This window comes from Delphinus delphis, chromosome 15, assembly GCF_949987515.2.
Source record: "Delphinus delphis chromosome 15, mDelDel1.2, whole genome shotgun sequence".
NCBI lineage: Eukaryota > Metazoa > Chordata > Mammalia > Artiodactyla > Delphinidae > Delphinus > Delphinus delphis.
The window spans coordinates 68,238,841-68,252,747 of record NC_082697.1 but is presented as its reverse complement, the minus strand read 5'-3'; the positions used below and the strand labels follow the sequence as shown (position 1 = coordinate 68,252,747).

At 44.0% G+C, this 13,907-nt stretch overlaps 1 protein-coding gene across 4 annotated transcripts in view; it reads right to left on the bottom strand.

Moving 5' to 3' along the window:
• CACNG3 (calcium voltage-gated channel auxiliary subunit gamma 3) overlaps positions 1 to 5,130 on the bottom strand; it is an 81,773-nt gene extending 76,643 nt beyond the window's left edge. Inside the window, exons 1-2 of one of the 4 annotated variants that reach the window (XM_060033079.1) lie at positions 4,162 to 5,130; positions 2,177 to 2,287 (exon numbers count right to left, since the gene is read on the bottom strand). In XM_060033079.1, the coding sequence (XP_059889062.1) occupies positions 2,177 to 2,287; positions 4,162 to 4,372 (322 nt within the window). In that variant the 5' untranslated portion in view covers positions 4,373 to 5,130. The remainder of the gene's footprint in view (positions 1 to 2,176; positions 2,288 to 4,161) is intronic. The other 3 variants (XM_060033077.1, XM_060033080.1, XM_060033078.1) reach the window with 3 other exon arrangements.
• Positions 5,131 to 13,907: the final 8,777 nt, after the last annotated feature.

The following is a 13,907-nucleotide window of genomic DNA, read 5'->3' as shown; positions in this document are numbered from 1 at the left end:
AAACAGTTAAACTAGTTGCCCACATTTTAAAAATCAGGAGATTTAACATCTAGCTTTTTAAAATTTGGAATATTGGGCCAAGTTTGGTATACATCTCCCCAGAGTAAAGATCGACTCAAGCCACACAGTAATTGTTTCCAATGTGCCACAGTCTGCACCACTCTCTGTTGCCCACACACTGAGACCAAGTTACAGTTACCTTATATCTTCTCAAACACACTCTTACTCCTTCCCCCACCCCGATATAACTGAGGTAAGAGGACTGTGAAATGTTTGTTTCACACTTTACATTACCTGCCAAGTCCACAGGGACCTTTGGATTTGTTACTTCCTAATCTTATCGGAAGCTCTCATTTTAGAACTGGGTAAACTGAGGTCCAAAGGAGGAAATAACGTACGCAATTCACATAGCTATCAGTGACAGAAATGTGATTAGCACCCAGGGTTCCTTGCTACTAGGCCAGTGGTCTTTCCATGATCTAAACACATCACTTTGATTATAACTAGGACTTCAAGAGGTTTCTTAATGAGAGAATCACATATTGAACATGTTCTCATTCAAATTCACACACCACCATCGAAAGCACGCAGCAGGTAGGGGCACTGCTTTGTGAATGCCTTGCGTGCTTTCCAGCTAACGAGTCAGGCATTCGTTCTGGCTTCTCATTGTGGGTGTCTCTACATAGGTCGATTGTTTTTTCATTCAAAGAGTGTCCTTTGCTGCCTCTGAGTTTTTGCCTGTCTGGTGGCTCCTGCCCCCCTGCAGAGGCTGCACAGGCATGCTGAGTGTTCTGGGATCTGGGGCTTCTGAATGGAAAAACCCATGTGTCAGGGCATTCTCACAAGCTAATATTTGTACCAGTAGCAACCTATCCACTAGTGCATGAATTAATGCTCCCTAGCAAGTGTTCAGTGAAGCAACATGGCTTAGGTGAAGTAGTGTCTGCTGAGTTTAGGTATGTGACCTTGGGCAAGTTATATAACTTCTCCTGGCCTCAGTTTTCTCATCTGTAAAATGAGGCTAATACTTTTACCTGCATCATTGAACGCCTTTGAAGGTGAAAGTTATTTTTTCAAAATTCTTAGCACAATCCTAGCACATAATAAGTGCTAAATATAAATGACTTTCTGGTGAGTTATAGAAATGAAAACTGGAAATATCTCTTCTCTCACTTGAGAGGCGTGATCCTTCCTAACACACAGGGTCATTCCCAGACCCATTGTAAATGCTCAGCATGTGTTGGCTTTAATATGGTAATTGCTTGGAGGAATTTTAGAAAATTAAGATTCCAAGTGATCCACCACAGACCCATGGAGGCAAAGAACCTAGCTGTGGGGGCCTGATAATCTATTTTTTAAATCGCCCCATATGATTCTGCTGACTAGTTAAGACTGGAAACAACTGATGTAGTTTTCTTACACTTGAATATCTTTGGTGGTAGACCACTCATAACTTCTGAAAGCTCCCCGTGCCATATTAGATAGTTACTTATATTGAGGTAAACACTGTTTTCTTCTAGCTCCTACTTCTAGCCCCTTGAGGCCACATAGAACATTTTGAATCTTTTTTCCGTATGACAGCCCTTCAGATATTTGCAGACAGCTGTCACGTCCCTTTGGGCCATTCTCTTCTTTTGTATGAAATAGCCACATTTTCTCATGACTCTTAAAAAAGTATGGTTGCCCGCCCCCACCGCCCCAGTTATCCTTTAACACTTAAAGGACCAGAAGAATGAGGATGCTGAGGCTTTGGGAGACAGGACATACTGAGCAGGAGATGGCTGTACACCTTCATTCCAGCAGAGGATGGGTGCTGCTGACTGCATGTGTCTTCCCATGCAGAAAGCAGAGGTTCCTGCAAATCCTGTGAACACTTGATATGTTCATTACATGAAGGAAAATCTTGGCTTCAGATTTCAGCCAGGCCTATCTAGGTGTTGAGTATATGGGTGTACACGTAGCTAAAATTTTATTGTGATTCATTAAAGTTTATGCATCTTACTGCATTAATACTTCAAAATGTAAAAAAAAAAAAAAAAAAAATAGCTGGGCCAAATTGCATGGAGACTGCAGGAAATTTTCTCAGAAGAATTCACCTGACCAAGAACATATCTTAGATTAATCTAATTTCTTCTTGATTCAAATTCTCACTTCTCCCACTAAGCCCACAGAATACCTGGGTGGGGTTCCAATTCCTTGTACAAACTGTGGGTGTAGGAGATGATGTTGGAGAAAAGAGAAACCATCAGTTGAGAAATTCTGAGCAAGGATTCAGGAATTTCAGGCCCTAAGAGGGGAGGTCAAAATTGGTGATTAGTTTTGAATTCCCAGATTTAGGTCAAGGGGGCAGAAGAATTGGGAATAACTGACACTTGGTCTACGTATGTGCCATTTCTGGATTGGGAGGCACCTCAGATTTTTTATGCCAACCCTGGAACCATGTAAGCATCAAAACATCCACCAAATCTCAACTTTATAAAAGATGACTCAATTCTTTATTGTTAACATAGGAAAGGGAATTATGATATTTCCTTAAGGTAAATGACTTCACCATATCTGAGCACAAAGAATCACAGATATTAGATTTTTGTCAATGTTTAGGAAAGAATTTCCATCAGTACCTTGGATACAATAAGAGCTTTGCTTAGTGCTAATTCATGACCACCTATTCCAAATTAATCATTTACCAGACTAATATACTGAGGGTTGGATGGGTAAATGTCTTAGCCAAGGTCACACAGATAGTTTGCAGCATTACCCACGTCTTCAGACATCAAATACAGTAATCCTTGTTGCATTTAAAGTAGTCCTTTCCTACCTGGGCTTCCCACCAGTTGCAAATTTACAATGGAAAGAGAATCAACTCTAGTAGTGCTACAGTCAGGAGAGCAGTTGTTCAGAGTGTCAGAACATGGGAGGAAGGCCAGGCAATGATGCAACATTACACTAGCAAGTGATGTAATAGCATGATTTCCTAAGCAATTTACATAAATGCAACTTCTCAAGAAGCCCTGACGAATGCCAGCCAGTAGGAATGCAGGCATGGAGAACCAATGGCAGGCAGGGGAGGAGAGCACATAGGAAACACAGATTTCCTTGCTCATCACTATGACAAGATTCACAGATTCCTCAGAAGCCTGAGAAAACTCCCTTCTGCCCCTCTAATCCAGTGCCTTCCCTCAGGCACATAGGCTCTAAAGAGATTTGGTTTCCTTCTCTATTTTTCTGTTTACTCCTACTGACATGCAGGCATTGCCCAATGATGCTGCGAGTGACTCCTGGTGTACTGAAAGCAAGTTTAGTAGTGAGACAGGCTACCTAAGAGCTTGACATTCTAAAATTGGTCTGTCCTCTTCATTATAATTTAGAATGAATCCTCAATTTTTTGAATTAGAAGTGGTATGCTGTGATTCTCAGAGAATCAATCTTATGCAAATGTCATAGAAATATATTTGTTGGGTTTGCCGATGCTTTAGGAAAGAAGACAGGTGGACACCAAATACCAAGACTTCAGTTTTGTTTTTTGATCCCAAATGGAGATGTATTAATAAGTGTGTGTGTGTGTGTGTGTGTGTGTGTGTGTGTTTAGAGGTTCATATATGTTAGTCTGGAACTTGTTGGCAATGGAAGTTCATGAAAATATCTAGTTAGACCAAACTCAGAAGAAACTGATAAGACTATGTTGAGAAATAAGGAAATAGCGCAGAGTGTGCCAGGCTAGGTCAGAATCTCTCTCTCTCTCTCTCTCTCTCTCCCCCTTCCCCCTTCCCTCCTTTTCTCTTCCTTCACCTCTCCTCCACTGAAATGCAACTTAAGCAGAGCCAAAGACCCCATCTCAAGCCAGAGATCAAAGCAAAGCAGTTCACAATATACCTAGAGATTTTAGATTTGAAGACATTTTCTCAACTGCAGAAGCTGCCTAGAGTGCCACAAAATCTCATCTCATGAAGCTTATACCAAAAACAATCAACAAGACCCAACCATTTTATCCCACACAGGATTAGTCTTGCTTGGAACAATCTGGACGTCTGCACATTCTCGGCAATAATTTGAACTATCTCTCTTTCCCCATCACTGCCTCCATCTCCCCAACGACACATTGGAATAGCAGAATATCAGAAACTGGATTATTTAGGGCCATTGAGAGGAATTTGTAAATACCTTCTAGGCAGCAGGTCCTCCACAGCCCTGAATGGGTCATTACTTCTTCATTCTTCCTGCTGGTTTCATTATCACTTGTAGATTTAGTCCTGCACACACCTCTGGAATATAACCAGTAGTCCGTGCCCACTGCAATGGTCATTAAACTAAAAGCTGCGAAGGCTCCCACAGTAGTGATCAACATCTGGATTCCTCTGTCACACATCCTCATACTTCTTCATGGTACTCTAGATGGCTGGGGGTTGGAGAGGGAGGTTCGATGCCAGAGGGGAAAATCACTCTGCAGCTGGGTAACCTAGGACAGGCCCTTCCAAAAATTCAGGTCTCCTTGTGTCAGCATCCACAGGGACTTTGGGAAAGCTGGGATTTCCTGTCTGGAGCTCTCTCCAGTTCCCTGGGTCGCCTATGGCCCTCGGAAGGGTGCAGGCTCCAGGAGGTTGGTCCACATCACTGCTGCCTTCTGAGGGTCCCTGGGTTCCTTTCATTCCTCAGGAGCTTGGTGAGCATGAGGGTCCGTGCAGGGCATGGCTCTGGAGCCTGGAGCTGCCAGCTCGGTTTGAGATGCGCCTGGTTCCTCACAGCCCCGGGAGACTCAAGGCAAAGAAATCCAGAGAGGTCTGTGTGCGTGTGTGTGTGTGCGTGCGTGCGTGTGTGTGCGAGCGCGTGTGCTGGGGGTGAGGGCGGATGGCAAAAAATAGCGCTGCTGGGAGGCGAGTCTCTGAGAAGAGTGTTCATTGCTTCCCCAGCCTCCCAGGAAAGCTCTCCGCCAGCTCCCGACACCCCCGCTCAAACTGGAGAAAAGACAGCCCCTGGGCGGGGGCCGAGAGGTTACATTGGAGGGCAAAGGTCTGCGGTGCTGAAGGGACAGCTCCCCGCCTGTTGCCCCGCCTCCGCCTTCTTAACGCCCAGTTTTAAGCCCGTGGTGCTGAAGGGACAGCTCCTCCGCTGCGGCTGCACCCTCCGCCTTTCCAGCGCCCGGGCTAGAGACCTGGGGTACTGAAGGGTCTGTCTTCTCCCCTCCCTTCCCAGGCCAGCCAGCCTGCTAGGCTCTGCCTAGTCAACCCACGCTCCGCGCAAAGTTTCGGGAGACCAGGGCAGTCAGCGCCCCGGCTCCGTAGCGCTGCAGCACGACCCTGATCCTCCTCTCCCGCTCCCGGAAGGGTTAAGGAAAGGGGAAAGGGAAAGGAGCCCGCAGCGCACTCTGGCGCTCTCGCCGCTCCCACCCGACGCGGCATTCCCCCCCACCCACCCCCACCCCCAAGGAGCCAGGCAAGTTTGCCTTTTGCTGCGGGCGCCGCTGGAGCCCATCGGGGAAGACCGAGTCTTCTTAAAGGGGCCGGCGATTCCGGGCGACGGTTCTATGGCTCACTTGGGCGGGCAAAGAGTGTTGTCATAGGCACATCTGTGGATAGTCTGTCTCAATTTGGTTCCCCAGAAAACAAACCAATATGTCTACCCTCCTTTCTCTGGAGCTCTGGTTTACACTGGAGACAACGTGCTCAGACCAGACCCGGAACTGTTCATATACATATGATCATGTATTACTAAAAGACAGAAGGAGCTAGACGTATGTAGACTCTCTTATATACATATTAGGGATTTGGGCCGAGGGGGTGTGAGAGTGTGGTCTCTGAAAACACATATATTTTAACAACCCTACATTTTGGGGGTGGCAGTGGTGATGGATTCAAGGAGGGAGAGTCGCTGAAAATGTCAGATTCTCTTCAAAGGTCCCTGGGATGTTCATTTGTTAACATCCTTGTCTAAGTTAGACCAGGAGGCAGGTGAAGTTGGGTTTGCTTTCCTTGTTAGTCCAAAGTGCAAATGTCAGTTCATACCTGAAAGCTAGTGAGATGCTTCCTTAGAAATAGCCAATGTTGCAATGTTGCAAAGGATCAGCATTTAATTTAACTAGCTTTTTGTTACTATGTATTCTGAGCACACTGAATACACTAAGGACAGTCCACAGAATGCCCTCATTATTTTCTTTCCTTTGGCATAATGGTACAGATACCCAGAGGTCAGGTGTTTGGAACTGAGGCTGCTTGGGTTGTTTCTGCCGTCCCCGAGATGTGTTCATAACCAACTGTCATATTTGAATGTTATTTAACTGGACAAAAAAGATAATGGTGCCATCTCTGGCTCTCCATCTGAGAGCTTCTATCTGGGTGAATGAGTTAGCAGCAATGCATGGAAGAGTTCTCAAATGCAGCTCACAACTGCTTGGTGACTCTGCTACTTTTTACTTTTTTTTTTTTTTTTTTGGTTTGTTTTTGGTCTCAAGTTCACTTAAAGGCTTGGTTCTTGGTGTTAGATATACCTGCGCAGGCATGTGTATGTTTGAATATATAATCATCATGTGACTGTGTTTGAGTGTTTACCTGTGCCATGTTCAATTTAGTTATGAGTTCTGAATGACTGGGAATTTGTTGTAGAAGTAAAGCAGATATGTAAAGATATGTCTGTACCTGCTTGCAGTTTGCTGCAAGCAAACTGCAGTAAGCCTATTTGCTGCAAATGCATAGCTGCATGCATTTGTGGGTGTACACGCTTAAGTATAGGTATAGTGTAGGTTTATGCACCTACATGCACTTAATTGCATATGCATGTGTCGTGGATCACAAACACTGATTTGTGGGCAGGAAATAGAAATACTGAAATTTTGCCACATAACCAAAATAGAACAGATAAACTTGGGGCCAAGACCACAGCTAGTCATATCCCAGAAGAACGATAGGAGGTAATGGGGGAAGATGTACAAGGCCTTCTATAAGTTACTTATTGTTTTTTCTTTCCTGAAAAGAAAAATTGCTTCTCAGTAAATGTCCTTTTTTTTTTTTTAAAGGAAAAAGCCATATGTAACATGGAGGTGAAGTTGGTCTTTCCTGAGAAGGGTTACTAAATTGGTGACATTTTCTTTCCCCATCTCTGAACCTTAAATAATATGAAGTAATTAATAATGACCAAAGCAGCTGTTCCAGGATCTGTTTGTTTCTTCTCTTCTTCTGATAAGAGTGAGCAAGGTCTTTTCCCAAAACAGGATCATGTGATTGGAAAGTCAATGGGCTTTGGGCTTTGGAAGAGTGTGCTCCAATCACTCCATTCACCAGACGCACAGTAAAACAAAAGCAGCCCCCGCTCTATCTCCTTGGTCTGTAATATAAGCCCAGGTTGACAAGGTATGGTTCCCAGAAGGTCCAGAAGAAAGGCATCAGGCATCCAGGTAGACAGTGTGGGGTTGGGGAGAAGGGTCAGGAACTCAGGCAGATGAAGGCGACAATCATGGGTCAGGATGTGGACAGTTTTTCTGAAGGAGAGAAAGGGATCAACATAACAAGAATGAAACTTTATACTGAGCCTCTGGTTTGGTTTGGCAGGATTATCCTTTACAACCCCTGCCCAGGGCCAAAGCTGATCACAGAGAAAGGGAAGACCTGAATCTGCATCTGGAGAGAGTCAGAACACCTGACTGGAGTGGGAATGCAGAGACAGGGAAGCCGTCAGTTAGTTCCTGATGATGCCTCCCCACTTACTAGGGGGTGACCTCATCCTTTCATTCAATTGAATGTGTGGGTGTGTGTACATGTGTGCGTAGAATAGGCGTCTAAGCCTAGATGTAATTGCTCATTTTCACCACTAGAGGGCTCTTTCACCAGATCCATAAGGGACCCAAGAGATTGAAAGCACATCTTTCCTTATAATGATGGAGCCAGGCTCTTTCTCTGTGTTTGCAGATGACCTTCTTTGATCCTACTAATGTGGCAGGAGACTGGGAGGCACTTAAGCAGTTTGAAACTGATGTTTGATTCTCTTATTAAGGCAACTTTCCACCCCTCCTCCATTGGATTCTTAGGTAGCAGAGTAGCTGGCAAGGTGGATTTGTGCTTTTTTCTGTTCATCCTCTCATAGGTCGGAACTACCCTCATGTCAGAAGGAGTCAGTGCCCCCGAAAGTGGCTGTGTCATTTAGGAAGGAGTACCAGCAGCTGATTCAATTCAATAAATGCTCTGTGTGAGTGCCTACTATGTACAAAGCATTCTGCTTAGCAGTTTGGAGAATACACAGATATAGTTCCTACCCCCCAAGGAGCCCATTACATAGTAGGGGTTATTTTGTTAGTACATTTTGGCTGTAAATAGTGGAAACTCACTGGAGCTAGTTTAAGAAATTGGGGGTTTGGTATAAGGATGTGGTGCTGTTTCAAGAAAACTTCAAGCAAAGTCCTCAGCAAGGAGCTGAAACCAGGGGGGGAAAAGCCATCAGGAGTCTTGACAGTCACTCTATTTTTCATCTCTGCCTTTTCCCGTATTTTTAGTTGAAAAAGATTGTTTTGCCTTCTCTACTCGTTGATCTTCAAGATGGAAGCTAGATTTTGAGGTTTTATGTCTCCTCTATCCAAGAGATCCACCCAGACTCAACTGGGCAGTTTTAGCCTCAATTTAAAATTTCCAGGGGAGACAAACTGATTGTGTCATGTGCCACTTCCTGGCCCATACTGCTGTGGTCATAGAGATAGGGTCGTGTAGTATAGACATGGCTATTGGGACCAGCCTCTGTGAGTTGAGGGAGGGAGAACAGTTCTCAAAGTAGGAGGAATTTTCAAGACATCTCAGAAGATTGCTATGAAAAGTCCATGTGATTCACTTTTGGAGCCACTCTGATGATGCCCAGGGACTCAGCAGTAAAACATGATCATGAATGAGAGACCACATGGGAGGGCTCTGAAGATACTGGAGTCTCTGCTAGAGGTAGAACTGGGCTGGGAACCAGCTTCACCTTTGTCTTGCTCTTCTTCCAAGGAACATAAGTTGAAACAGAAAAACTCTTCTGCTGTAAAGTCACCCACATGAGTGTAAGTTAAAGAGATGGTGAAGACCAAGCAGACACAGACCGAGGGTGTACTGTTTGCCATCCCGTAAGTCCCCCTTGACTGTGTTCTCACACAGTCTAGTTATTAGTTTTCTACTTTTAGACTCAACCTATAGAAAAAGCATTGAAAATGAAATATGGTTATAAAACATATCCTCATTTTATTACTTAAAATTTAGCCGTACTGAATTTCTTTCAGTAACCGAAATCCCCTATTCTCCCTGTCACACCCAAATACTTGAAAGTTAGGTCCCTACTGTCTACAACAGTGATAGGAGTTGGATGGTTGAAGGAGGGGAGGAATGGTAGGAATGCAACATCCCAATATTACAAAGACAACAGCCAAGAGATACTCTCTATAGTTGAGGGAAGCACTAGAGGCTTGTTATTGAAAGTTACAAAGATAACCAGTAGAGGAACCATAAATATTCAACAACTGTATTTGGAGTGAAATAAGTTAAACTAAGACAGAAATGGTTAACTGTGGTAACTTTTGGGGAGAGGAGCTGGAGTGGGACGAGGAACTGCTTTTCATGACAGCCCCTTTGATCCTATTTGATTTTTTAAAAATCTTGTGCATATATATTTTGATAAATGTTTAAAGTCAATTAAAAAATAAATGAAAACAGTAAGCAACATGCCACCTGTCCATCTTTCCAGCCACCTCCCGCCTTATCAGTATAGAAATGCCAGGTGTTTCCTGTGATTCATCCATCCATTCCCTGTGCCTGGAATGCTCTCCCCTGAGATATCCTTCTCATAAGAAAACATTTATTTTGAAATAATTTTGAATTTACCCAGATGTTCTTTTTCATGATTCAATCCCTCACTTCATTCATATCTCGGCTCAAATGTCGCCTTCTCAGAGAATCCTTCTTTAACTGCTCTAAAATAACACCTCGTACTTCCCTCTGTCCTCTCCCTCTTCTTTGCTTTTCTCCATAGCATTTATCAATATCTGACATCATCCTATGTACATATATACATATGTACCTATGTATGTATATGTGCCTGTGTGTTTATTGCCACCTCCCCAACTAGAGCAAGAGAATTCACATCTCAATTACAAGACATTGTTCTTGACCACTTGGAACTCTCAGTCTGATGGAGAGAACAGAGATCATTGAACCAATAAGAAAAACTGCAGTAGATGCTGCTAGTATCCCATAGATGCCTGGATCCCCTTTGCTAGGTTGGTGTATGTGCAGCACCAACCTTCCCCCCCACTCTGCCAGCCCTTGGTTGCCCCTTCTTGGGAGAATTGCTCTCAGCTGATAGGAGCTGCCTCACCCAAGGGATCCCTCCCCCAAGGGACAGCTACCGTCAATGAGCGCTGATACAGAGATGCAAAGTCTTCCCTCTTGCCAGAGGCAGGGACAATTCTGTGGTGCAATTTATGCTCCAGAGTCCTCCATGGATCAGGCCCAGGCTAGATTTTACCTGCGATCACATCCTTATTTGACTTTGGCCCCTTCCCGTGTGGTTCTCAAACTTAAGGGTACAGCACCATCACTTAAAGGGCTGGTTAAACAACAGCTTACTGGTTCCATTCCCAGAGTTTCTAGGCTGGTTCTGGGAGTTTCTCACTTCTAGCAAGGTCCCTGGCAAAGCTAATGCTGCTTGCTCCTCTGGGAGGTCACAGGTGGAGATGCACTGCCCTTCGTTATGCTTGTTCCCATACTCCCTTACAGGTTTTTCCTAAAGATCACTCCTTCTAGAAGTTACATGTACCTGACTCCCTGCCTCAGGCTCTGCTTCTAGGGAACGCTACCTAAAATGTCATGGAGGTCTGGTAAGTACTCTGCTAGGGAGGTGCAAGTGAGGGACAATTCATATCCGTGGGGGTCATCAAGAAGGGCTTCACAGAGGAAGTTCCATTTTAACTGAACCCTTAAGGACGAGTAGCCAAGTAAGGATGAGGGAAAACTGTGTTGCAGGCGGTTGGACCAGTACATGCAAAGCCCTGGTACGTGATGAGCTTGAGGGAATGACGGTAGCTTAGTATGGCTGGAGTGTGATGTGGGGTTAGTGTCGCAGATTTTCGTGCTTGCATATTATGTATAGATGAGATGCTTGTCCACGAATACTCTTCCAGAAAATATTCGAAGCTTATTAGATTTTGGAGGAACTATTTTGCCAAATATGACCCAAACTTGGGTAGCAACCTGTGACTATGACACCTCTAAACAGGTAAACCCCTGAAAGATTCTTGAGCCCAAGAGGAAGGCTGTTCTCCCCCAGTTCTACCTCAGATGGATCCAGGGAGAGAGATGGGCAAAGAAGAATCTTCCAGAGGGCAGAGAGAAGATGATGGAAAATAATAGATAAGGGAGTTCCTCCTTGCTAGCCAGGAAACTTCTTCCATTCCCAGGAAAGAGAAATTTTGTTATTCCTGCTCAGTTGGGTTGGATAATTTCTATGAACCTGTGGGTGCTCTGTGTAGCCCAGTCTCTGCATTCAAAAGAAGCTCTTAATGGTTATCTGGTTCCATCTGCCCAGTTGAATAATGGGTGTGCTGGTAGCAAGTATGTTATCTTTTAGTTTAGACCAAAAGAAGACACACCCAGACCTGATGAAGAGGACTACACATTGTTCAGAAAGCTTACCCTCTCAGGGGATGTCTTGGGATTGTTTCCTTTGGGAAAAGGTGAGTGTGTTCTACATATGGAAAGACTTTTGCTGGCAAAGGGGTGGACTGTTGCAGAGGCTGCTAGTTGCTTCCCTAATGACCTTTCTTCATTTCTTTTTAACTAATAAAACTCCAGTTGTATTTGGGGATGCTCTTTGTCTACTTGAAAGAAAATTACATCTTTCAGTTTTCCGTGAAGAGAATGGTGGCCCTGCCACAAAATTCTGACCAATAAAATGTAATTAAAAGTTGTTTTGTGGACAATAGCCAGAAGGTGCAAACAACCCAAGTGTCCGTCAACCGATGAACGGGTAAACTTAGTGTTCTATACATACAATGGAATATTTTTCCGTCAGAAAAAGAAATGAGGTTTGGATACATGCGACAACATGATTGAACCTTGAAGATATTTTGCTTAGTGAAATCAGCCAGACACAAAAGGACAAATATCATATCATTCCGCTTATAAGAAGGCTCTAGAATAGGCAGATTCATAGAGACAGAAAGTAGATTAGAAGTTGTCAGGGGCCGAGAGGAGAGGGGGATGGAGAGTTACTGCTTAATGGTTAAGGAACTGTTTTGTGTGATGAGAAGTTTTAGAAATAGAGAGTGGTGATGGTTACCTAACATTGTGGATGAAATTAAATTGTACCCTGAAAATGGCAAATTTTATGTTACATAAATTTTACCACAGTTTTTAAAGTGGGGAAAAAAGAGTTGTCTGTGGCGTGTAAAATCTCCTTCGACGGGGCTGGTGGTCAGACTTTGACAACCCACAGTGTGTTGCCCTTACCTTCTCCTTCTTCCTGCTAGGAACTGGAACTCTGCGCCAGAGGTCAACCGGCTGACTTGTTACCGTAACGTGGCAAGCACATTTTTAAGACAGCTGAAAATAAAATAAAATTGGAGAAGCCTGGGCCCCTACTAGCATTATGGAACCCCCATCCAAGGCCAGGATTGATTATCTCCAAAATCATTATTACATGACAAAAATAGACTCCTTAATTTAGTTCACCCCTTTTCAATTTTAGCAGATGAAAGCACACTTGACTCTCGGCCAATGGAGGGACTAGGGGCGCCACCACTCCGCTCAGTCAAAAATCCATGATTAACTTATAGTCTGCCCTCCTACACGTAGCTGCAGTTCCTCTGTATCCGGCGTTCTGGTTCTGCATCTGCAGATTCCACCAACTGCAGGTCGTATAGTACTGTAGCCTTTACTATTGAAAAACATCCCCACATAAGTGCAACAGTGCAGTTCAAACCCTGTTGCTCAAGAATCAATGGTAATTCCTAATTTGTACAGATGAAGAGAAGTGGAATTAGGTAGTCTATTGGTCATGAAGCTTCTTTTTAAAAAATATTTTATTGAAGTATAGTTGATTTACAATGTTATGTTAATTTCCACTGTATAGTAAAGTGACGCAGTTATATATATATATGTATATATATTCTTTTTCATATTCTTTTCCATTATGGTTTATCACAGGATATTGAATATAGGTCCCTGTGCTATACAGCAGGACCTTGTTGTTTATTCATCCTGTATATAATAGTTTGCATCTGCTAATCCCAAACTCCCAGTCCTTCCCTCTCCCTCCCCCCGGCCATGAAGCTTCTAGTCAGAGCTGACAGAAACCCAATTCAAATGGTATACAACAAGCAAAAGCAATCAATCAGTGCCTGTGATTTAAAAGTACAAAAGTAGACAAGCTCATGAGCAACTGGATCCAGGGCTTCCAACAATGGCATCCAGGATCTGCCTCTGCATCTCAGCCCTGACTCCGTCTCCACCAGCTCCATCTTCAGCCTGGCTCTCTTCTCAAGTACCAAGAACTCCTGTTCTGCATTCTACCAGCTGAGCCACCTTAGAAGAAAGAGGATACGTCTCCATCAAGAGTTACGACAAATGTCTTGGGGATGGTTTCTCATTGACCCATTTGGTTCAGACCTACCTGAGTCAATCGTGGTGGCCAGGAAATGGGATTCACTGACTTTCAGGTCTGTGCTATCATTCTGTCTCCAGACACAGAGGGAGGAAGATCAGCCTTACCTTAATCCGTGTGAACTGAGAGTGGGTAAAGGGCTGATTCTTTGAGGAATTTGAGGGTGATGTTACCAGAGGAAGGAAAAAGAAAATGAGATGTTCACTGTGCACTGCAGATAGGTCGATGCCATATGCCTCAGGGCCTTTTCGCCACGCTAGATCATTCAACAAATATCTATCAAGACCCACTTGTTTACCAGG